The 22,752-nt window shown below is 47.0% G+C and overlaps 1 protein-coding gene across 2 annotated transcripts in view; it reads right to left on the bottom strand.

Annotated features, from left to right (window-relative positions):
* Positions 1–22,752, bottom strand: part of BCR (BCR activator of RhoGEF and GTPase) — a 684,728-nt gene that overhangs the window by 363,216 nt on the left and 298,760 nt on the right. For both annotated transcript variants that reach the window (XM_069619855.1, XM_069619856.1), the window contains exon 5: positions 2,921–3,028. In XM_069619855.1, coding sequence (XP_069475956.1) covers positions 2,921–3,028 — 108 coding nt within the window. The remainder of the gene's footprint in view (positions 1–2,920; positions 3,029–22,752) is intronic.

Here is a 22,752-nt window from a genome sequence, read left to right as displayed (position 1 = left end):
GATCAACAGATGTACGCCCATAGATATAGGGAAACACTGTCCTGCTACAACTCCAAGACCAAAACATGCGCAACATAGAAATGAGGCTCTGAACCATTTCAACATCTCCAGTATCATTGTGTGTGGGTCAACAAGCACAAAACTAACAGCACATCCAGGATCATCAGAATCTAGAAAAAAGACACAAAGAGGCAACTCTAAAAGGATTAACCCCATCAGATGCAAGGCATGGGTCACAGAAACAACACCTCCAGGGCCATCAGATCAACAAAATCACCACATCTCAACACCTCGAAAACTGAAGACATTGCGTCCGGAAACACCAAACACAGACACATGAACCGTTCCAAGTCCTACTGGTGTACCACAAGTGATGCAAAGATATATCCCAACACCTCCAGGACAAATCAATGTAAAGCATGTGAGGCACAAATTACATTCCAACACTTCAATGGCCAGCTGCTGCACAACCTGACTACAGAGAACCATCTCAAGACCTCAGGACCATGAGAAGATATGGGGCAAATAAATCACTCTACACCACTGGCATTAGCACACATTACACAGGATGCCCTGAAGCTGTTCATCACCTGAAGCACTATGTGACCATCCCAGTACCATGGCATTGTAAAAAGGGGGGTAGGGGATGCAACAGAGGGACCCATGTCCTGTGCCCAAAACCCCCATGTGCCAGAATGTAACTATGCAGGCCCTTACCGCCTGCCATGATTCTTGATAAAGATACTTGCCAGTCTCCATCTTTTGTAGATCCAGTGAGGCAGATGAGCAGCAGCGAGCCAAACCGCAACTAACACCCATGTCTGCCTCAAAACAGAGACGAAGACACTGATGAAGGGAAGCAACCCTCCCACACACGGTACATCCAGAGTCCCGTAGGTGCGGCAGAGCCTGAGAAAGAGATGTTGGCGGTGCTGGACCCACGCAAGTACGTTCCAAGTAACCCCAGGTGGGTACGCTGCCAAAAACATATGTTCAATCCAACACAACGAGGGAGGATCCAGACCCCCAGCTGAGACATTACTCATCGGGGAGACAGACCGCCATGGGAACTCCAGCATGGACTGGGACACTGAAGGGGCAGACCTGCCATGGTCAAACGGCAGGGGTTACACATGGAAAAGGGGCGAGGCTTGGTCCCATTTTCAAGCTTCTTTCTGCACATACATGCTCTGGGAAGGAAAAGAGGGAAGCAAGTTGGCAAAGCAAAGCTCACCAGGAGGGGAAGTATAAAGTTTGAGACCATAAACAGGAAGTTGTGGGCTATTCGTGTGACGTCAGCAGTGGAGGTAGACCACCAAGAGACCAGCAGGAGGAGTGAAGGAGAGGCGGAGTGTGGAGGTATTTATTGGAGAAGGTGAAGTGTTGCTTCAGTAAGTGAAAGGGTCTGCGAGTGAGGTTGTGTGTTTATGAGGCGAGAGTGGTTAGGTGGGCTAGGTTAAGGAGTGTTTGTGAAGCGTCTCACTACAGGTTGAAAGGAGAGTGTTTGAGTAGGAGCAGTGGTTGGAGGGCAGAGTAGTGGTTGGAAGGCAGATTATTGGGTGAAAAAGAGTAGTAGTGGGGGAGAGGTAACATCAAAGGGTGGAGGCAAGAACGAGGAGTGAAACATCATAATGAAAGAGTTGGTGGGAGGAGGGAGACAGTAAGAATAGAAGAAGGAAGGCGTATGGGCGTGAGTAAAGAAGCCTGAATCCAACTGAGTAAGTGCAAGGCAAATAGGAAGTTCCTGAGCGAGTTAGAGAGCCAACATCTTAGGGAGTCATCTGTAGTCTAACACAGAAAAAGACAGTAGGGTTTACAGATCGATAGCACTGACCTGCGATTATGGATGCCTGGGTTAGAGAGGACATCCCAAGGGAGACGAGAAAGATATATGAACAGCCCTAGGGCCCACAAATATATATATATATATTTTTAAACCCTGGACCTTCCGAGTCTCAGGAGTGATTTGTGGGTGCCATCTGTGACAACCAACAAATTTATGAAACGAGAAGCAGTAATGAATCTCAACACATTCAGGACCATCTTACGCAAGACATGCTGCTTCAATCGCCTTAACTTGGAGAATCTTCCTGGAGGTTTTCTCCTTGTAATCTGCCTGAAACACAGGCAGATCATGGATTTTCTGCAGTTCTTAAGGGCTCTTTCCCGAGGGGCTGTGCATGCCCATGGACAATTCATATTTTCCCTCTAGTGTTAAAAGCTGCACAGTGGGCAGAAAACATAGGCAAATTACCATTTCATATTCTTGTGCTCCCAGAGAAATCGATCCTGCACCCTCCATATCCCAGCCCTGTGAGAAAACATTTGTGATGTCAAATAGAACCTACAAATTGGTTTCACGCAGGTTTTACCAGTTATTGGGTTGATTTGTCATGATTGTCCAGTCTGCGGGTTTGCAGTGGTGTGCCCTATGGCCGTTGTGAAAATACACAAACACACATGGACACACACACAATCTCCCTCAACCCCACGAAAATCAGCAGATGAAAGCGAAAAAAAAGTGGAAAGCCTTTTCCTGCAATTTTCTCCTGCATCTGCATTCAGGACAACAAGGGCCATCATAGGCATGGAAAAATCTGAACACATTGAAGACCATCATATTAAACTATTGGATTCAGAGAAACATGCCGACATCTGTACAATCATCAGATATGGGACTAAGTAGACTAAAAACATCTGAACATCTAATATGAGACATAGGCATAGAAACTTCAACGTATCTGGTTCTCTGGATACAGCAGAGCAACATCTCAGCACCTGCAGGTCTATCAGATACCCCATGTTACACTCAAGACGTGAATGAGACTGGCTTTCATGTTGGGTAAGCCTGTTGTACGCATATGTTGTATGTGCTGCACATGCCTTTCAAATCTGCACTGAGAAAGTATTCTGAATTTACCTCAGAGATTTCAGCAAACTGACCATTTGCTTGACAGCACTTCTCCGCTGTTTCCATGGCTACCTCGTAGTTGTCAACAAAGGCACGGTAAACACCTAACTGGCTGGCCTGCATGTAAAGAATCCAGAAAGAAAAAAAGGGAAAAGACTGAGATCAAGTCATGAACAGGTGGCCCCCTCACACAATCACTGCGCCGACCTCATCAACCCAACTCACATTTGACTATGGCAGTTTAAAATCTTTTGACAACCCAGCTTGAAATGCATCCATAACGGATTATTGTACACTTCAACATCATCAAGGCAATAACAAGGGTGTGCCGCGACAGGTAAACGTGTTCTCCCGCACCAATAAACTCAATGTGAAGTGTGTGACAGGTTAACATGTTCTCCCCATTGAAAGAATATTTATTTTTGCCAGAATACAAGAGTGATCGCTCTCAGATTCTGACTTCAGGAGACAGCAATCAGAAAGCCAACAGCAAGTACCATTGAATGAATGAGAGACAGTGTTGGCATATGTGGTTTTGGTTTCTGCCTGCCTCAACGATGGGCTCACGAGCCAGGGCCAAACCTGGCCAAAGACCTGAATGGTATTTAGGGGATAGGTCTGGGGCAATGTTCTCATTTGTACATTCAAATCCTTAATCGCAGATCAATGGATATTTGTGAGGCTCTTCCAAAGACTGGTGCTCTGAAATAGTTTTACTGAAATGTCCATGCACCCAAGATTAAACTCAAGATTTGCAAAGACAGGCTGGGAGTTTTTTAAATTTCAAACAGTTAGAAGGCGGGGGGGTGGGGGAGACCTGGAATAAAATAATGATGTATGAAAGGGTTAAAACCAAATCCTAAAAACTCGAATTTCAAAATTGTGAATTTCACTTTTTTGCATTTTGTAATTTGAGTTTTGTGGATTTTGTCCACCCCTTGGCCATTTAATGTATGCGAGGGACACCCCCGCAGCCCCCGCTCCCACTGTTAGGTATTATGGGCTTCAATTTTTTAATTTCAGGTCGAATGCACAGTAAACATGCATTCAACCTTTTTTATTTCTCAAAATTGTGGGATAAACCCATCTGAAACAATTTGGATGCTTCTAATCCCACCTCTGGGCACTTCCACAACCTTTGCGACTCTCTCTCCCTTTCCATTGTACACCCTGGTCCGACACACTCTGCCAAACACACCTTGGATATTCTCATCTCATCGGACAACCACCCTCTCTAACCCTCGCACCACTCCTCTCTCCTCCAACCCGAAACTTCTTGTCCCCCAGGCAAATCCCTCCCCATTACCTCCACGTCCACTCTTCCTCGTCCCAGTACTTACCTCATGAGGCCCCTGCCTCCGACACAGGACCTTCTTCTATTTCTTTAAATTCCTATAACTCCTCCCCCACATCCATGTCACTCGGTTTCATTTTTCCTGCCTCCGGCAGGTTGGACTTTTTCTTCCCGGTGCGGGGCACTGGGGAGCACCGATTGCTGGCCCCCTGGGGGGGGGGCTGTGTGGCGGGGCCCTCGGCTCCCTCAGGTGCGGCGCTGCTCCTGGGCCACCTGCGGGGCTTGGGGTCACAGTTGAGCGGGATTGCTCGCTCGGTTCTTTGCTGGGCTCCGGACCGCAGCGTGAGCATTGTGTCCAGGGTCCTGCATGGCCCGGGGAAGGTAAGGAGAGGGGAGGACTGGGCTTGATGTTTTTTCCCCCTCTCCTCCTGTTTTGGCCATCTGGATTCGATAGGCCTTTTTCTCGTGCTCCGTGTACACATCTTTATTGGAAATGATGGCAAGCACTTGGCAGTATGGGCTAGCCTTCCCTTTTGTTGTGTGGCCTCTCTGCTTCTTGTCGTGGGGTGACAGTGGCAGAGAGTCTTTGAAAGTGCGGGGGCTCTGTTCTGTCGCAGGCATGTCACATACCACCCGCTCCTCAGACACACACAGCACAGGATGCACCGGATGTTCGCTGCATTCTCTGGGGGAAGGTAAGGAGAGGGGAGGACTTGTGCTTGATATTTTTCCCCTCTCCTGCTGGTATGGCCATCTTGACTCCTTCAACATGCTGTTTCCTCGTGCTTTGTGTACACATCTTTGTTGGAAATGATGGCAAGCACTTGGCAGTATGGGCTAAGTCTTCCCTTTTGTTGTGAGGCCTCTCTGCTTCTTTTAGTGGGGTGACTGTGGCAGAGTGTATTTGAAAGTGCGGGGGCTCTGTTCTGTCACAGGCATGTCACATACCACCCGCTCCTCAGACACACACAGCCCAGGATGCACCGGATGTTAGCTGCATTCTTTGCGTGCAGCCTCTGAAAACGGCGCAGATTTGGACGCGTCTGCAAGCGGCCGGAAGGGTACCGGCCTGGCATAGTCTACACTTCGGATTTGAGTCTCTGCGGTGCGGACTCGGCCCTTCATCCTTCCCAGACCAACGCATTGGAACGATTTAGAGCTTGGGGCTACCAGCTACTGGATACAGGGCTCAAGCCACCTCTCAGCAATGTGGCGAGTAAGTGGTGTGTTTGGGTCTGTGCTAGCTATGGACGCAGACTCCTTGTCCTGTCCTCTTCCTCTGAACTGCACGAGGGAAGGTCAAAGGAGATGATTTTCTTTTCCCTTGTCCGGCATGGAATTATAGAAAATGCATCATGGAAGTAATGGACATTCAGAGGGTTCCCAGTGTCTCTTCTTTTAGGGCCTAGGTCCTCCGGTGCCGACGTGTTGCTTTCACGCCTCCTCTCAGACTTGTGGGAAGTGATATGGCACATGGTGGCACATGTCTGTGCTTAGAAGGGTTCTCAGAGCCCCTGGTGTCGGTGGAGGGGGATGTCACTTGAGTGGGTTTTTCCAGTGTAGGAATACCCCAGGTGGGGGGTTGCCTTTCATGTCTGCTATCCGGGATGGATTGCTTTGCCCCGCTTTGTGACAGTACTCTGCCCTTTTGACGCCAGCCTGGTGGCTCCTCTGTCGGCTGGGGGAGGGGGCTATGGTCTGCTGGACTTCTGGGCTGTCCTGTATCTTCCTTTTGATAAGTGGGATCTTTTTGTGGGCTGACAAGCATGCTGTTATATTGTGGCGCAGGCATGCTTCAACGTCCTGTGATTTTCCTCTGGTGCAAGTGCAGTGACTGGCGGTTTTCCCTGGCTCCTCGTCTCTATCTTCTCGGAGGTGTATGGGACCGGTGGGGTTCGGCTTCCTGGGTAATGGGCTCCTTCTGGAGGGGGGTATCAGTTGCAGTTCCTGTCTCCTTCTGTCCAGGTTTGCATGGTTAGGACTTTGGTACCCAGCTCACGGTCCAAGTAGTTGGCCATGGGATCAGTTCTCTCCGAACAATTGTTGTGGGTTACCGTCTTGCCCATTCCTCTCCCTGTTCAGGGTCAAGTTTTCTACTTGTGGCTGTTCCTGGTCACTATGCCTTCTAGGATGTGTCAACTGCTTATGGGTCTCAAGACACTGCACTGCTTATCCGGACGTCTGGGGAGAGCGTACTCTGGATGTTGTGCAGGGGGGGGGCACTTGCTGGCTGGTTTGGGCTGGGTTCTCAGAAGGCAGTGTGTCTCGGCTCGCCTGTTGCTGAAGTTACGGGGCACGTGGCGTCTTGCGTGTTTTCCGGTTCCTTGAGCCTGTCTTCAGTTACGTCCCCTGGTGTCTTATACTCTCTTCCACTGGCTTCCGACGTCTCGGCTTTCGTGGTTGTGTTTTCAGTGTCCCCAGCGCTGCAAGTCTCCCTGCTGTGGTGGCGGGGTGTTTCAGGTCTACATGCTGAGGTGTGCATGGTCCATCCTCCTGTGGCCTCTCTTACTACCGACGCCGGCAGAAAGGGTCTACATTGGGGGTCCTCTCAGCTCAAGGGTTGTGGGATCTGGGGAGAGCCGGCAATCATCCGATTGGCAAGAGTTGTGCCATTGTCCAAGCTCTGGTGTACTACAAGGAGTTGCTGGACGGTCGGCAGATCGGATAATACGACGGCCTTGGCATATGTCAACTGCAAAAGGGGTTCCGGCTGCTCCTTGAATGCTCTGGCAGCACTGATAGGCACCTGGGAAAGGTCTCATCTGGTGTCTCGGGTGGCCTCACGTATCAGAAGGGTGGACAATGTTCAAGCGGATCTTCTCAGATGCCGGTTTTCACTCCACGGCGGAACTGGTCCTGTTGGCCCAGGTCTTTGCGGTGACCTGTGTCAGATTAGGGTCCCCGGTTCTAGACCTTTTTGCATCCCCGGCCTCAGCATAAGTTCTCCTCTTCTGCTCTCGGTTTCAGGCCGGGGGGATTGGGGGATGGACGCCCTCTCTGTACAGTGGCCTTGGGGTTTTCCTTTATGCCTTTCCGCCTATTTCCCTTCTGCCCCGGGTGGTTTGGCGCATCAGAGTGTCCAGGGTGACTGTGTTGTTGTTAGCTCAGTTCTGGTCCCGCCGGAGTTGGCTCCCTTTTCTGTTGGAGCTTCGGTCCTAGGAACCTTGGCTGGTTCCGAGGTGGCCGTGTCCCCTTCAAGAGGATCTGCGGTTGGAATTCCACTGGATGCAATGGGCAGTGTGGCTATTGCTCGGTCTAGGTTGATATCTCAGGGGTTCTCAGATCCTGTAGTTGAGTACATAATGGATGCTCTTAGACCCTCCACTCTGAAGGTGTTCGGCAGGCATTGGGGCCATTTCCGAGACTGGTATGGGCGGTCTGTGATCCCTCCCCTGCGTTCTGGCCTCTGCTATCCTTCGATTCCTCCAGAAGGGCTTTTGACAGGGGCCTGGCAGTTTTTTTTTTCCCCAGGCTTCACTCTCAGTGGGCCTCCATGAAATTGATTTTGGGGGACTCGGATGGTCACTCGGATGGGGAGGTGTTGGTGGGGAAGTTGCTCCCAGGCTTTTTCTTCTTCCCGTCCTTGTGCTGATAAAGGGCTTCCCCCTTGGGATCTCCCTCTTGTATTACGGTTCCTTCAAGGGCCTCCTTTTGAGCCCTTTTCCAAGATTGATATCAAACATCTTGCACTGAAATCTGCTTTTCTTATTGCCCTCGCTTCTGCCCGTAGGCTTAGGGAGATTGGGGCTCTCTTATGTCACCCTCCTTTCCTGAGGGTGCTGCCAGACTCGGTGCTGCTGAGGTGTGGTCCGAAGTTCCTCCCTTAAGTTGTATCTCGGTTTTCACACCTCTCAGGATCTGGTTCTCCCTGACTTCTTTCATGATCCGAGAATGCATGAGGAGGTGGCGTGGCTTGGTTTAACATTATGTCCGGTGGGACGTGTTGGAGCATTTGGCTAGGTTTGCTTTTTTTCACCAATCTGATAGTCTTCTGATTGCTTGTGGTCCGTCTGGGGCTGGGCATAACACATCTGTGGTATCTATTTTCCGATGGCTCCGGGTTGTGATCTCCAAGGCCTATGTGGCTTTTGGCTTGCCTGTGCCTGCGCACGATCAGGGGCGGTCCGCCAGGGGTTTGGCGGCTTCCTGGGCTGATGCAAGGAGGGTTTTCTCTGCAAGAGATTTGTATGGCTGCCGCCTTGGCTGCTCTAGGGATTTTCATCAACCGCTATGGGTTGAGTTTCTCCCACTCGGGGGGTTGGTTCCTTCGTGGTTGTAGTTTTATCTGTGGGGATATGAATTAAGAGTTATTGTGGGTATGTTTGCTGCACTGTCTTTAGCTCTGTGTCTCATTGGGACCTTTTCCCCGTTGCTGCTTTGGTATACCTCATGAAGTAAGTACTGGGACGAGGAAGAGTGGACGTGGAGGTAATGCTCTGATTACTTACTGGTAATCTTCATTACTCCTAGTCCTACCCTTCCTCGTCACAGTACTGACGACCCTCCTCACCCTCCCTGCGGGGAAGGTTCCATGCTCTGGCTTGGTAATATGAAACTGAGTGACATGGATGTGGGGGAGGAGTTATAGGAATTTAAAGAAATAGAAGAAGGTCCTGTGTCGGAGGCAGGGGCCTCATGAAGTAAGTACTGTGACAAGGAAGAGTAGGACTAGGAGTAATGAAGATTACAAGTGAGTAATCAGAGCACCACTGCCACCTTCCTGCTCGGTCATTCGGTCGGCCCATGAAGCGAGTGTCTGTGGCCGCCTTTGCTTCAACTTTCTCTGCTCCTCCTACTCCTGCGGCTGACTCCCACTCTGACACAGCCGTCTTTAACCTATATATTTCTATCTCCAACACCTTTGCCATCTATGCCCTGGTCATGAAACTCCGCCTGAAGCCTACCTTCAAGTGTAACTCTTGGTATGACTCTGACCTTGCCGCCCTAAAACGCAAGGGCAGGGTGGTTGAGAGGAAGTGGAGGGCCTCTGGCGCATCCTCTGACAAATTGGCCTGCTGTCTGCTCCAAAAGCAAATACTAATGCAATGGACCTCAGCAAGTGAGATTGGAGACTCTTCTGCAAATGACTACAATGCTACTAATATCACAAAATATATTTCCTTATACACAGTTTAACAATGTTTGTTCATACACCATATTTCCTACTTGGTAACTGATTCTGCATCCACACATGTGTTCCACCATTCTCATCACTTCTCCATCATACACTCATGTACATTTTACACTCTATGGGCTATTTAAGAGCCCTACGACATTCATATATTAAACAAATTCCTTACACATGCATCCACTCTCAATGGGTGGAAAACAACAATAGATTGAATAGCAATCTGCTTATTCAACAAAAATCGACATATGTTTTCGGTCGTCAATTAGAGGCTATTAATTGAGCCACAATGTTGGGCGACCTTCTTCAGGTTATGGGTAGGTTGTTGATAAAACCTGCCTCAATGTATCGTCTGGTGGGAGATGTCATCTAGCATGTATCTAAAGACAAACAAATATTGCATCATATGACGACTCCAATCTCTAATTTCACGCATTTCACTTGCGTGTATATGTGCATTAATGCATATACTCGCTGGCACTCACCGCCAAACCGCAATATTGGGAGTAGTGTCAGCACTGGAGTTAATCCTCAGCCCTCCTGAAGGTTAATTTAGAGTGGCCTGAAAAATGAAGATGAGGCACAGAATGAGCCCCATATTTTGTTGTTTCACAATGTAAGTTATTTGATACGTCAAGCTATTTCCTTACCTGAACGCATGGTCAGGTGTGACCCATAGGGTCAAAATGTGCCACAAATCAGTCCCTGCTCATAGTCCAGAGCCTGTGGGCTATTCACTGCCACCCCTTGTCTGCAAGAGAGACAAGGTGGTGTATTAGATGAGAACTCCTTTCTTCTGCTATCCTATCAGATTCCAAAGGATATGTTGAAAAGTTCTACACAAGTCTCCTACTCACCCCATTCTTTGTTTATAATTCTGGAGGTTTTCACGGAGGTCAGTATCGTCTGTTGATCTTTGCTTAAAAAGTTAAAATGCGCATCAAATGCAGTTTTGTTTATGATGGAATGCCTGTAATAAATTCAAAAGAAGTCCCCATTAGTGGGCATGTGTAAACGTACATATGTCCAAATTGTGGGCACCTACTAGGAGGGTCACTAAATATGCGTTATCCCTCTGTGTCTAATCATTCAAACACTGCGCTATTCCCCCTTGGTCTAAGCCGCAGCAAATACTGTGTTTCAAAAATGCGAAACAAACACGTTGCCAGCACAACACAACACAACATTCGCTCGCTCGCTTGTCTCATGTTTGTCCAAATTCTTTTTAATTTGCATACACAATGCAACAATCTGTGATGCCTGCAGTACTTACAGTTCACAACATCGGGTCCGTGCCTTGCATGCATCCGTCCAGGGTGAGGGCAGAGAAACTACACGCCCATGAAATAATGGGCGTGGCTCAATACTGCATATACACGGACATCAAGGTAGGACTGAGTGCAGGAGTCGTAGTTCCCCCTAATTTGCTACATGCTTTACTTCATAAATCTCTGCATTTAGCAATCGTAAAATCAAATGAACAACTCACTGTCTTATCGCGTGTTAGTACTCCAGTAGTGCCTCCTAATTTTTCAATGATGCGAGATCGCCACACTTCCACCAGATGTCACGTGTTTTTTGCATGTATTGCTTCTTATACCTGCACCCTGAGCAGTTATGACGGAAGCTGTGTAGAGAAAAATCACTGAACTTACTACCCACCCGCCTATCGCGCATTTTGTTTGCCCGTGTTGGAACATGGCACGCCCTTTTTAAAAGCATGTGTTGCTGGCACACCCAAAACTGGAGATGCCCAAGCAAACGTCAAAAAGGCAAAAATTCAATCGGAGCGTCCAGAGAAAATTACCCCTCAGTGTGGGTGTATGGATCATCTATGGGTCAGTATGGTACTGACCTCACATATGGACCAACAGTCTATCATGGCTCAGAGACAGGATGCCATATAGAAGGTCTGGCTTACACTTAGAGCCAAATCACACCAATAAATGGTGGACACACCAATTTGTGTCTCCTGTGGTAAAAGGGTTGGTGTCCCCACGTGATATAGTGTGGCCTGAAGTTATCCAGTGACTAGTTTCTTCCATTCAATGGAAATACTGAGGCCGTTTTTCACGCTATCTAGGGAATGGATCCATCTTTGTTCTATCCTGTGTAGCATTGTCGACATGTCTCCTCCTCGGGTTGGCGTTATAATGGTCTGTAGAACAAACCATTTAATTTCTTTGTCATTGTGTCCCATTTTTTCAAAGTGTTCCACTACCGGTTTGTCTCGTACTTTGCTTCTGATACACGAGCGGTGTTCCGAGATTCTTTGGCGCAACTCTCTCGTGGTTTTCCCCACATATAGTAGGTTACACAGACATGATATTACATAGATGGCATTCTTGCTCAGGCAGTTTGTGTGCCCTTTCAGTACCCATTTTTTGCTGTTCCCATATTCAAATGTTTTCCTTGTTCCCATATAAGGACATGCAGCACAATGGCCACATTTATAGTGGCCTGTGATGGGTGTTAAACCCCATTGATTCCTCAACGTGTGGTTCACTTCCGATTCTGTGTACGTGTGAAACAATTTTTGTCGTAATTTCATGTTACGTTTGAAGGCAAACATAGGCCTGTTAGCTAGACTGCCAGCTTGTCTAAGTGCCAGTTTTTATTTACACTTTTTTTGAGTGTGTTACTGATTGGTGAAAAAGTGGATACACAGACCAATCTGCCGTTTTTTGTCTTCTCTTTCGTGGCCAGGAAGATTTCCCAAAGCGTGTTTAGGGTGCGCTTATAATGTTGCTTCACCAGTTTATTAGGGTAACCCCATCTATCAATCTATCCTGTAGTTTGGATGAGTGGTTCACAAACTCTGCCTTATTGGTGCAGTTCCTTCTGATGCGAAGGAACTGCCCGTAGGGTAAATTTTGTTTGAGTCCTGCCAGATGGAAACTTGAAAAAAGCAAGAGCAAGTCCGTTGTTTTTCTATATAATGTAGTTTCAAGATGTTCATCCTTTTTCAGAATCACTAAATCCAGGAAACACACCTGGTTCATGTTCCAATCCATGGTGAATCTTATGTGTGTATCACATACATTCACCCATTCAAAAAGAGTTAAAAGTGAACGCGCTGGCCCTCTCCAGATGAAGAACACGTCATCGATAAAGCGTTTCCATGACACCAGATTTTGACCAAAAACGTGTTGTTTTAAGGTGCTGTTGGGTCCCAAGATGTATTAATTCTTCAAGTTTGACATATATAGGTTCGCCACGTCCGGTGCGAACGTGGCGCCCATACTGACACCTCTCCGTTATTTATGCAGGTTTTTCTTGAAGAGGAAGAAGTTTTCGCACATCGCTACACATGCACACTATTATAAACGCTGTTGGGGGCTCAAATGGTGTTTCACGTTTCTCTAATATAGTTCTCAATACCTCTAGAATTTGCATCTGTGGAATAGACGTGTACAGTGATTCTACATCCATGGTGACCAAAATATCACCGGGTTCTATGGTGATATTGTTACTGATGTGAATCATATCTGTTGTGTCTTTAATGTATGCAGGCATACATTCCACAAATGGTTTGAGAACATATTCAGTGTATATAGACAGTGGTTCCTATTAAGAGTCAATCGCCGAGACTATAGGTCTCCCTGGTGGATGTTCTGGATTTTTATGCACTTTCGGGAGTATATACAATGCACCCTTCCTTGGGTGGATCTTTCACAAGACTGTATGTTCCTCTTTACTTATCCACTCTTCCTGTACAGCATGTTTCATCAGATTGAATATTTCCTCCTGCAGGGCTTTGGTGGGATCTTGTTCTAATTTTTTATATGCTCTTTCACCTCCTAAGAGTCTCAAACATTCTTCCTCATATTTATCAGTGACTATTAACACGATACCACCCCCTTTGTCGGCGGGTTTGATTGTGAGGTGGGGAGTCCCACATAGTTTCTTCAGCGCTTCCAGTTCTTCTTTCTTCAAATTATCTTGCTGGTAGTTTTTCTTTTTGATAGCATCATGGATTTATTTTTTCCAAAATATTTTCAAATGCCATAATTTCTGGAAGGCAAACATGTATTGGTGGTATAAAATGTGACTTGGTTTTTAAGCCAGAATATGTTTTACTTCCTCTTGGTCTTGGCAACTCTTGCTGTTCCATGTTTGTACACTCGGTAAAAAAAATTCCAAGTAGTGTTTGAGTCGTATCTTTCATAAAAATCGGTGCAGTTCGATTTCGCACATAAAAGGATCCACTTTCAATATCGGTACAAAAGAGACCTTTTGACAATAGATCTTGCTCGATGGTAGTCGAGACAAATGATGATAAATTAAAGATCGGATTCTGTCCGACACCATTGGTTCTGATACCATTGTCGTGTTCAGACACCCGGTCCGAACTGCTGTCTTTTTTTCGGTCTCCCTCTTTGGCCCCCCCTTAGCTGCAAAAAAACGGGCTGTTGACCCCTGTACTGGTGCCTGCTTGTACTCCACTCGATTTGTCCGAGTCACCAGATGATCCAGATGTATTTGACAAACTGACATAACCGTTTGGTCTTCGATTATATGAACCTGTGGTTGTCTCGGTGTAGAAGCCTACAAGAAAGTAAGGGTATATTTGTTCTTCCTTATAGTTAAGATCTTTTTTAAAATGTATTAATTTGCGATCTAATTTGAGCTGTCTAAAAAAATGTATTTCCTCTTCCAAATTTTCTAATTGCAGTTTTGCATCTTTAATGGATTCATTTTCTGAGAACGCTTTTTCTAGGCGTTCTAGTTCTTCGTTCTGTGCCTTAGCTTCTTCCTCAGCAGTTTCAATTATCAGAATTATCAAATTCCTCAAGCACTTGTTGCAAAACCCACTGAATTTTTTTTGAAATCTTGGGTTCTTAATAAACAGTATTGGAATTACTTTTACCTGGAGGCCTTCAGGTATTATCCCTCCTTTTAAATATTGTAGCATAAAGGTACCATATAATTGGGTACGGGTTAATTTCTTCTTTTTTTTTACTCATCCGTCCCATCCGGAATTTTTTCTGTTTTTCCACTTTTGAACAATGCCGGAATATCTAATAGCTTCTAGTAATGATCGCCAAAAAATTTAAATATATTTACATTCTCCATCGAGTAAGGCTATATTATTTAGCTGCATAAAAATATGCTCCCTTTCAGCCACCGGGTTTTGCTTATACAGATTTAAACGTAAGGGTACCTGTAATGCTGCAGGTCCTCCAGGTAAATCACAGAGAAACAATAATGCAATGGACCTCAGCAAGTGAGATTGGAGACTCTCTCCTGCAAATGACTGCAATGTTACTAATATCACAAAATATATTTATTTTCTTATACACAGTTTAACAATGTTTGTTGATACACCATATTTCCTACTTGGTAACTGATTCTGCATCCACACATGTATTCCACCATTCTCATCACTTTTCCATCATACACTCATGTACATTTCACACTCTATAGGCCATGTCGATTCTTGTTGAATAAGCAGATTGCTATTAGATCTATTGTTGTTTTCCTTTAACACCCATTCAGCGTAGGGATGTAACGGTACAACAGTATACCGTTAAAGATACCGTGAACAACTTACTTGAACAATAATAACCGTCACGTTGTTTATACCGGTATAGCGTTTATACCATTAAGTGTGCTTTTCAATCCGATTTGTAGAGGCTGCAGTAAGCAAGTGCTGCGCAGTCTCGGTCTTGCACTGTTGGATGCACTGTCTGCCCAGGGGGCTTTGTGTGGCAGACAAGAGCATAGGAAAAGTGAGGCCACATTAGTAAATGCAGCTTTGCTGCTGTGACCGCTCTTTCTCTGTGATCAGTAGAGTCAACTCAAAGAACAGCCGACTTTGTGCAAATTGTGTTGAAAGCTGCCCAGTGCCTGAACCTTTGTGTTCCCCATGCAAAGCTGGTAACGATGAGCTAACTGACTGGCTCTATAATCATACCGGAGACTCCAGTTCATAGACTCCGCCAGACCTGGATTTCATGGGCAAACTAGAACAAAGTTATTTTGTTTCAGGCATTATTCATTTGAAAGGCAGCATAGATTTGTGAACTATTTCACATAGTCATGCTGCTCCGCGCTACAGGTCAGATCTTCTATGGTGATTGTCCTGATTTTCAATTTGCAATTAGCAAGACCACAGGGACATCCCGAGGGTGAGCTTAGGGCCTGAACTGAAAGTGAGTATTTAATTTTTCCTTTTGTTCGTATGTAAACAAATGTAATAAAACGTTCAGAGACTTGCAAAACAGTGGAGCCAGGAGCACTTTGCTTAGCAACCACTCAGCCAGCAGGAGCAGAAATATATCCATTCAGCCTGGCCCAGCATCATGTGCCGTTAGTTCAGTAAGTTAAGGTCCTACTGCACTGAGCAAACACACAATGGAACAGCTCTTGCTCTGGCTGTGCAAATTGAAAAAAAAAAAAACAAAAAAAAAAGGACAGCCAGTGAAGTCATGCATATTAAATTACTCTCCCCAAGGTTTAGATTCAAGGAACTTACATTTCTCATGGTGATGGATCGGATAGCCATCCAGTTCTGTTTTAGCTTAGAATTCTGGGATTTGTAGTTTTCCCACCAATCTGAAAGATGGTGAACTACACATCCCAGAATTCAAAGGGGGAATGAACTGGATGCCCTTCTGATGCATGTGCACAAACAACTTTAGCATGGACTGGCCTTTAGGGCAATAGGCCCATGGCCGAACCAAAAACGCAAAATGCTTGTGTGGGCCAGTTGTTTGGGTCAAAGTGGGGCACTTTTTTTAGCCAAAGTGGGCCAGTTTGAGGAGTCACTTCACTATGCGGCTAATAGTTCTGACCAATGTTCCTGAATAAATATTCTTTTAAAAGTACAATTTGCATCACATTTTATCAAAAATCTCCCCCTTGGGTACTATTCAAACAGTGTTCCAAAAAATAAACTGCCCCCCCCCCACTGTCCTCTGTGTAGATTTGCACATTGGCACTAGAGTTATTGCTTTGCTTAATCCTTCACCTACCTGCCTTCTGCATATGGCGCTGGACTCAAGCAGGCAGGACAGATTCTCATTCAATTTGAAGTATCCAGAGCAATGGGGGTGAAATATTTCTTAGGTCTATTCTCAATTTGTGACACCACCCATGAAAGCATTCCTCCCTCTGAACTCGCATCACAAGGGTCCTAATGCACTCAGACCTGGGGATTGGGCTGTGGTGATGTGGTGGTCTAGGCCATTTGTGTGCCGATATGTATTTTAACTTTGTCATTTTCAAATATATATATTTTTTTGCCACTATCTTTAAGAAGGTAAATGAACATGTATTGCAAGAATCAAGAAAGAAATCAACAGCGCCCACTGAACGCTGTCCCTTTAGGATTACATGGTCAGTGGTGACTCCAAAATCAGACCTTCATAATACACCAGGCAAATGGTAAACAAGCTATAGTGATTAGATCACTATGCAAACTTTCGGTGCGTCTGTGTTGGTCATGACATTTTGACAAAAAAAAAACACAATGACATGGGCTTTCAGACCGCACATGAGTGACTGTTCTCCCTTTAATGGGATAAAGAGTTGTCAAAACAAACTTTACCGCAGCAAGGGGTCATGATGCCCATGCCATGTGGTTCCAAAGAAATGCAAGTAGAGGCCAATTTTCAAAACGATGACCTGCGACTGAGCAGCAAGCTCATTGCTCAAAATGTGCATTTTAACACTTCCACTAGTCACTCTTTCATTCAAGGCGATCAACGAGTGAGCACCATGAAAGACCAACTTCTGCAGCCGCCTTAGATTCATGGAGGATCAGCTAATTATGTGCAGAGACAAGTTTCTAAATGCTACCTTGCTACAGCTGGAAAATCCTGCCTGCGTATTCGTAAGTTAACTAAAAAGCATTGACTTAACGGTAAGTTAAAGAACTTCAGATGTAAAAAGGCAATTCTTTAAAAAAAATGTATTTTTTTTGGTACTAGTAGTTTCAGTTGGAGCAGTTTTAATGCCATTCCATTAACCACACGTGCCTGACACAAAATCAATATGTTAGCAATAGGAAGAATAAATACAGTGCCAAGAAGGAAATGGATTTACTTTGGGTTGGCGGCTTTGGGGTTTATATATTTATAATGGATTTTTTATAAACATATGACAATGGGGGATTTCCCTGGTTCTATCATTGAATTTACATATAATGTCACACCGCGGAATTCACTCATCTCTGCAAGTATTCCCTGCTGCCATACCAAAGAGTAACATGTCCGTGATTACTGAACACCTTTTGGCCCGCAAGTGAACTAAAGGCTGTAACGTAAAGAGAGAGAGAACGTGTATGCGCACAAGCGCATACTACCATCAGCCTCCAATGATCTTTGGTTTGCAAATGATCAAGATGGCAACATGTTCGTCTTCACCAGTAGCCAGTGGGGGAGCTAAAAGCCTAAATGACCACTTAAGAAAAGCTATTACGTTTGCTTTGCCAGTCGCAGCAGCTCCAATTCTGGTCCTGGGTGCCAGGTTTGGTTTGTGATGATAAATCTGACAATTTATGACCTTTTAAGAAAATATTTGTAAGATTAGTTAACTCCACCTGCTATACCGCGATAACTAGGATATACCGTCATTTGGCAAGAAGGTTATTATACCGCCATAAATCTAATACCGTGACACCCCTAATTGAGAGTGGATACATGTGTAAGGAATGTGTTTAATATATGAATGTTGTAGGGCTCTTGAATAGCCTATAGAGTGTCAAATGATAAGTGCATCTTTTACCAGTCTGCTTCGGAATCCCCCCACCCCCAAATCCATTACCTCTCACTATTATAGTGTCAAGAGTCTACCATCAAGTACAGGCATTACATTATTCATATGAGTGATAAGGGTCTGAACTAAGGCTGTTTTACTGATTGTATACATATGCTTGAACCGATAGCTGCTTTATACTCCCACTAAGGAAAGTCAGATCTCCTATCCCAGACAGCCCATTCTCTGAACCAAAAGGACATGCTTCCCATAACCCTTAGCACTCTTGGTAAAAAGGAGCGTCCACAGAACCCCCATCCCCAGATGCCTAATGCACACTGGGGACAATGGATCGATTTGAGAGAAAGGGTGGGATGGAGAGTGAGCGAGAGGGAAAGAGGATTCGACAGTCACCAGGTTTGATAGTGATATGGAAGCTGTCTGTAAGGGCCAGCGGTAGACTGCAGGGAGGCCTCGGTCATCCCTATGCAGGCCTACTCCCTCCTCCTTTGAATGCCTGGTCTGCAGGCTCTCTATCTCTCCTGGCCTCTTTCTAACTGTGGCCACCATCTACAGGCCACCTGGCCACGTCACCCTATTCCTCTCTGAATGGGCCGACCTCTCCTCTTCTCTCCTTGCCTATACGTCTCGACTTCTCCGAGATCTCAAAATCCACCTGGATGCTTCTAATTCCTCCTCTGGGCTTTTCTGCAACCGCTGCAACACTCTCTCTCTTTGCATTCTGCTGTTTGGCCCGACACAAACTGCCAGACATACTTTGTATGTTCTCATCAACTCAGACACCCCCCCCTCTCTAACCTGCTCACCACTCCTCTCTCTTGGACTGACCATTTTCTACTCTCCTCTCATCTGAAACTCTCTATCCCTCAGGCAAAGGCCCCCCCACCCAGCAGAGCCACCTATCTTCACGGTCACTCGGTCCATGAAGCATGCGTCCGTGGATGCTGTTGCCTCCACTTTCTCTGCTCCTCCTACTCCTGCGGCTGACTCACACCCTGACACAGCCCTTTCTAATCTGCATCTTTCTATTTCCAACATCCTGGATATCCTTGCCCCTGTCATGAGAATCCAACTGAAGCCTACCTCTAAGTGCAACTCTTGGTATGAGTCTGACATCGCCATCCAGAAACGCATATTCAGGGTGGCTGAGAGGACGTGAAGAGCTTTGGGGGCATCCTCTGACAAACTGGCCTGCCGCTTGCTCCAAAGGAAATACAGACTCTCTGTCCTGTCCAAGAGGAGAGCACACATTCAAGCCTGCATCTCTGCGGCCTCTAACAACACGGCCAAACTCTTTAAAATGTGCAAGGAACTCTGTTGCAGTCTCCATCTCTCCTGTTGCCTCCCATGCCCTCTCTACGGCCCTGGCCTCTCACTTCTCTGCTAAAACTCTCCCATCTCCTCTCCCTCTATCTGCCCCCCCTTTGGCCATCTCTCCATATCCTCCTTTCTCCTCTTTCTCTCTGACAACACCGGACTAGGGCTCTAGACGAGTCCGATCTATGAAAGTATCATCCAAACAAGTGCTCCCCTGCTCCTCCAGAACCATCAAGGACCATGGACCGTATTGACACCCTTGCTCCAGTCTTGGCCGTTTTCTGTAATCACTCTTTCACCACTGGAACTTTCCCCTCTCTCCTTGAGCACTCCCTTGTGCATCCCCTCCTCAAGAAGCCACCTGCCAATCCTACCTGCCCGGCAAACTATTGCCCAAACTCCATTACCCCTTTCCTGGGTAAACTCTTCGAAAAGCTATCCATGTCCTAGCTTAGTCACCACACGGAATCTGTTGGTTGTCTCCATGACTATCAGTCTGGCTTCAGAGCTGCAAGAGGCACGGAAACTGCTCTCCTGAACACCCATGAAGATCTGCTCTCTAACCTTGATTGCAGCATTCCTTCTATCCTCATCCTCCTTGATCGTTCCTCTGCTTTCAACACGGTCAACCACGTCATCCTGATCAATCGACTCCATGAGAACCTGGGCATCATGGATCAGGCCATGGAGTGGCTGACATCCTTCCTCTTGGATCGCCCCTCCCAGGTGCAACATGATCCCTTTCTCTCCGCCACCTCTCTCTCTACCCGTGGAGTTCCCCAGGGTTCTATCCTCTCACCCTGGTTTTTCAACCTCTACTTAGCTCCTTTGGCCCCCCTGATCTCCACCTTCTCCTCTAACTTTCAGTGTTATACAGATGACACTCAGCTTTCCTTCAGGCTCCCATCAGCCTCGTCTCCTCCCTTGTTCATTCCTAACTGTCTTTCCGCTGTCAGGATTGGTGCTCATCCAATGATCTCTGCCTTAAAGAAGTCTCACTACCAGCTGCACCTCCTCAAAGGGACTCTTCCCTTTCTCACCTTCCCCCAGAAGCTCACAGACTCCAGAGCCCTGGTTCTCTCTAGGCTGGACCACTGCAACAGCCTCTTTCTCAATCTGCCTTTCTCTACTCTCCACCCTCTGCAACTAATCCAGAACATGACTGCAAGACTTATGCTTGGCCTCAGGCCTAGGCTGCATCTCACCAGCCCTGAAATCTCTCCACTGGATCCCAGTGGCTGCAAGGATCAAGTTCAAGACCCATTGCATTGTCCACAAAGCTTTCTGGGGCCAGGAACCGCACTACATCCAATGCGCTCTTCGAAAATACCTTCCTTCTCGAGCCCTTCTGCTCAGCTACCTCCAACTCTCTAAGTGTTAGACGCTTCTCCAGGAAGAGAGTGGGGGTAGATCTCTCTCCTCTGCAGGTGCCTCCCTCTGGAATGGCCTCTCTGCCCCTCTCAAACTTAAGCCGGACCACCTGAAGTACCGAAAGCAGCTCAAAACTTTCCTCTTCTCCGATTTCTCTCCCCCTCCCATGCTGTACCGACTGATTGCTTGGCTACCCTCTTGAGTCTCACTGGGTACCAGGCTCTTTCTTGATCAGTCACCCTTGCACTGCCATCGGGCGTACCATGCACTTAGGGACTGTAACTGTAACCCTACAGTCCCTTGTTCTACTTGAACTACCCAGAGCCGCGCTGCCCTGGCCCCACTTACTCAGAGCACTTCTGCTCTGTTTTCCCCTCCCCTTTACCCTTTCCACTCCCCTTTCCCCTTGCACTTCTCATTCTCGCACGATCTGAATGACACAAGGTCTAGAAAGAGTGTCTTGTCCTCACTCTATCTTCCCTCCCTTGCCTTGTCACGCCTAGAAACAATTGTGTACAGGTGCCTTATACATGACTTATAATATATCACCGGTTTCATACAGGCCTCACCTACTATCGCACTAACAACGCCCCCTCCCCATTTTCTTACAGATAGATATATATATATATAGGCGGGGGGGGTTCCCCCCCAACCCCCCCGTTTTCTTTTTAACATTTTTTTATGCATACCAAACTAAAAAAATATAATAAAAAAAACATTCAAACCTTTTTTTGGTGTCGACAAAAGATCCTTTTGTTTTAGATCCTTTGGCTGGACACTCCATGACATTACATCCCCACTGTTATAGCTCTTAGCACAGCTACGATGCTCCTACAGCATTCGCCTGTGCAGTGTTCCTTCCAGCTAGGCCTCCCTGTAGCTGACGTGGTGTGTGAGCTGTCTGCAGTCCCCAGGCCGACTGCATTATCTACATAGGGGCGGGGCCCACAGCGTGGCTGGGCAGCGCACATGAGGACAGGGCCTGCGAGCGAAAGTAACAGCAACACTCTACATACTGTCATCCATTCACCATTCCTGGCTCCTAGGAGGCCAGACATGAAGCAGGCAGCAGCTTGGCCAGACCCCGTGACCCCTGTCCCTGAACTCTGCATGCCATCTGCTGACTGATGGGACCCGACACTTGCCGCTTTCTCCCGGCCCCTGGAGCACGCTAAGCACCAGCTCTCTGCTACTGAAGACCGGCACTGAACAGCCCCTCTTTAGCTTTCACGCAACACTGAGCCGCAAGGGCCCCACCAAAAGTCGCTTGTGTGGTGTAAAACAAACCTTGGATAGTTCTCGAAAGACCGATGCCACTGAAAGGTGGATAGCGTGGGGAGGAGTGTGGACAGCTGACATGGGAATCACTCTCCCCAGCCCCTGCAACCCTAAAGGCGTTCAGAGGCTGACCGGCCCCCGCAGGGGGCGCTAGAGGGACAGCCTACATAGCGGGCTGTCCCTTCTGGCCCCCCCTTCCGGTCGCTGGTCAGGCCTCTCTCCTCTTCCTCTCCTCCTCTGAAGGGGAAGAGGCGTTCCCAGGGGGACCTGGCTTCCGGTCAGGTCCCCCTGCAGACACTTATAAGGGCGGGAGCTGCTGGCCATCAGTCTCTTTGCCCAGCAGCTCCCGCCCAGTGTGAATTGACAGAACAAAAAACATAAGGGTCCTAGAGATGTTCCCCATTGTTGTCGCATTGTTGTTATGGCCTACGATTCTGGCCAACAAGAGGGTACGTTTTTGGTCCGACAACAATGCGGTAGTACAAGCCATTAACTTACAGTCTGCTTCTTGCCCAGCAATGTTGAGCTTGCTCAGAAAACTAGTGGAAGTGTGTTTATATCATAACATTGAATTTAGGGCTCGACATGTGCCGGGCACTGCAAATGTTGCTGCTGACGCTCTTTCTCGCTTTCAGTGGTCCAAGTTCCGGAATGCCCACCCGGAGGGCAAGCTGGAGGGAGCACAGTTCAAAAAGGAATGGTGGCAGTTGGTGGTGTGGACAGGGCACTCGC

This window comes from Ambystoma mexicanum, chromosome 10 (genome assembly GCF_040938575.1).
Source record: "Ambystoma mexicanum isolate Mex_15411 chromosome 10, UKY_AmexF1_1, whole genome shotgun sequence".
Taxonomy (NCBI): domain Eukaryota; kingdom Metazoa; phylum Chordata; class Amphibia; order Caudata; family Ambystomatidae; genus Ambystoma; species Ambystoma mexicanum.
This window is presented reverse-complemented; position numbering and strand designations above follow the sequence as displayed.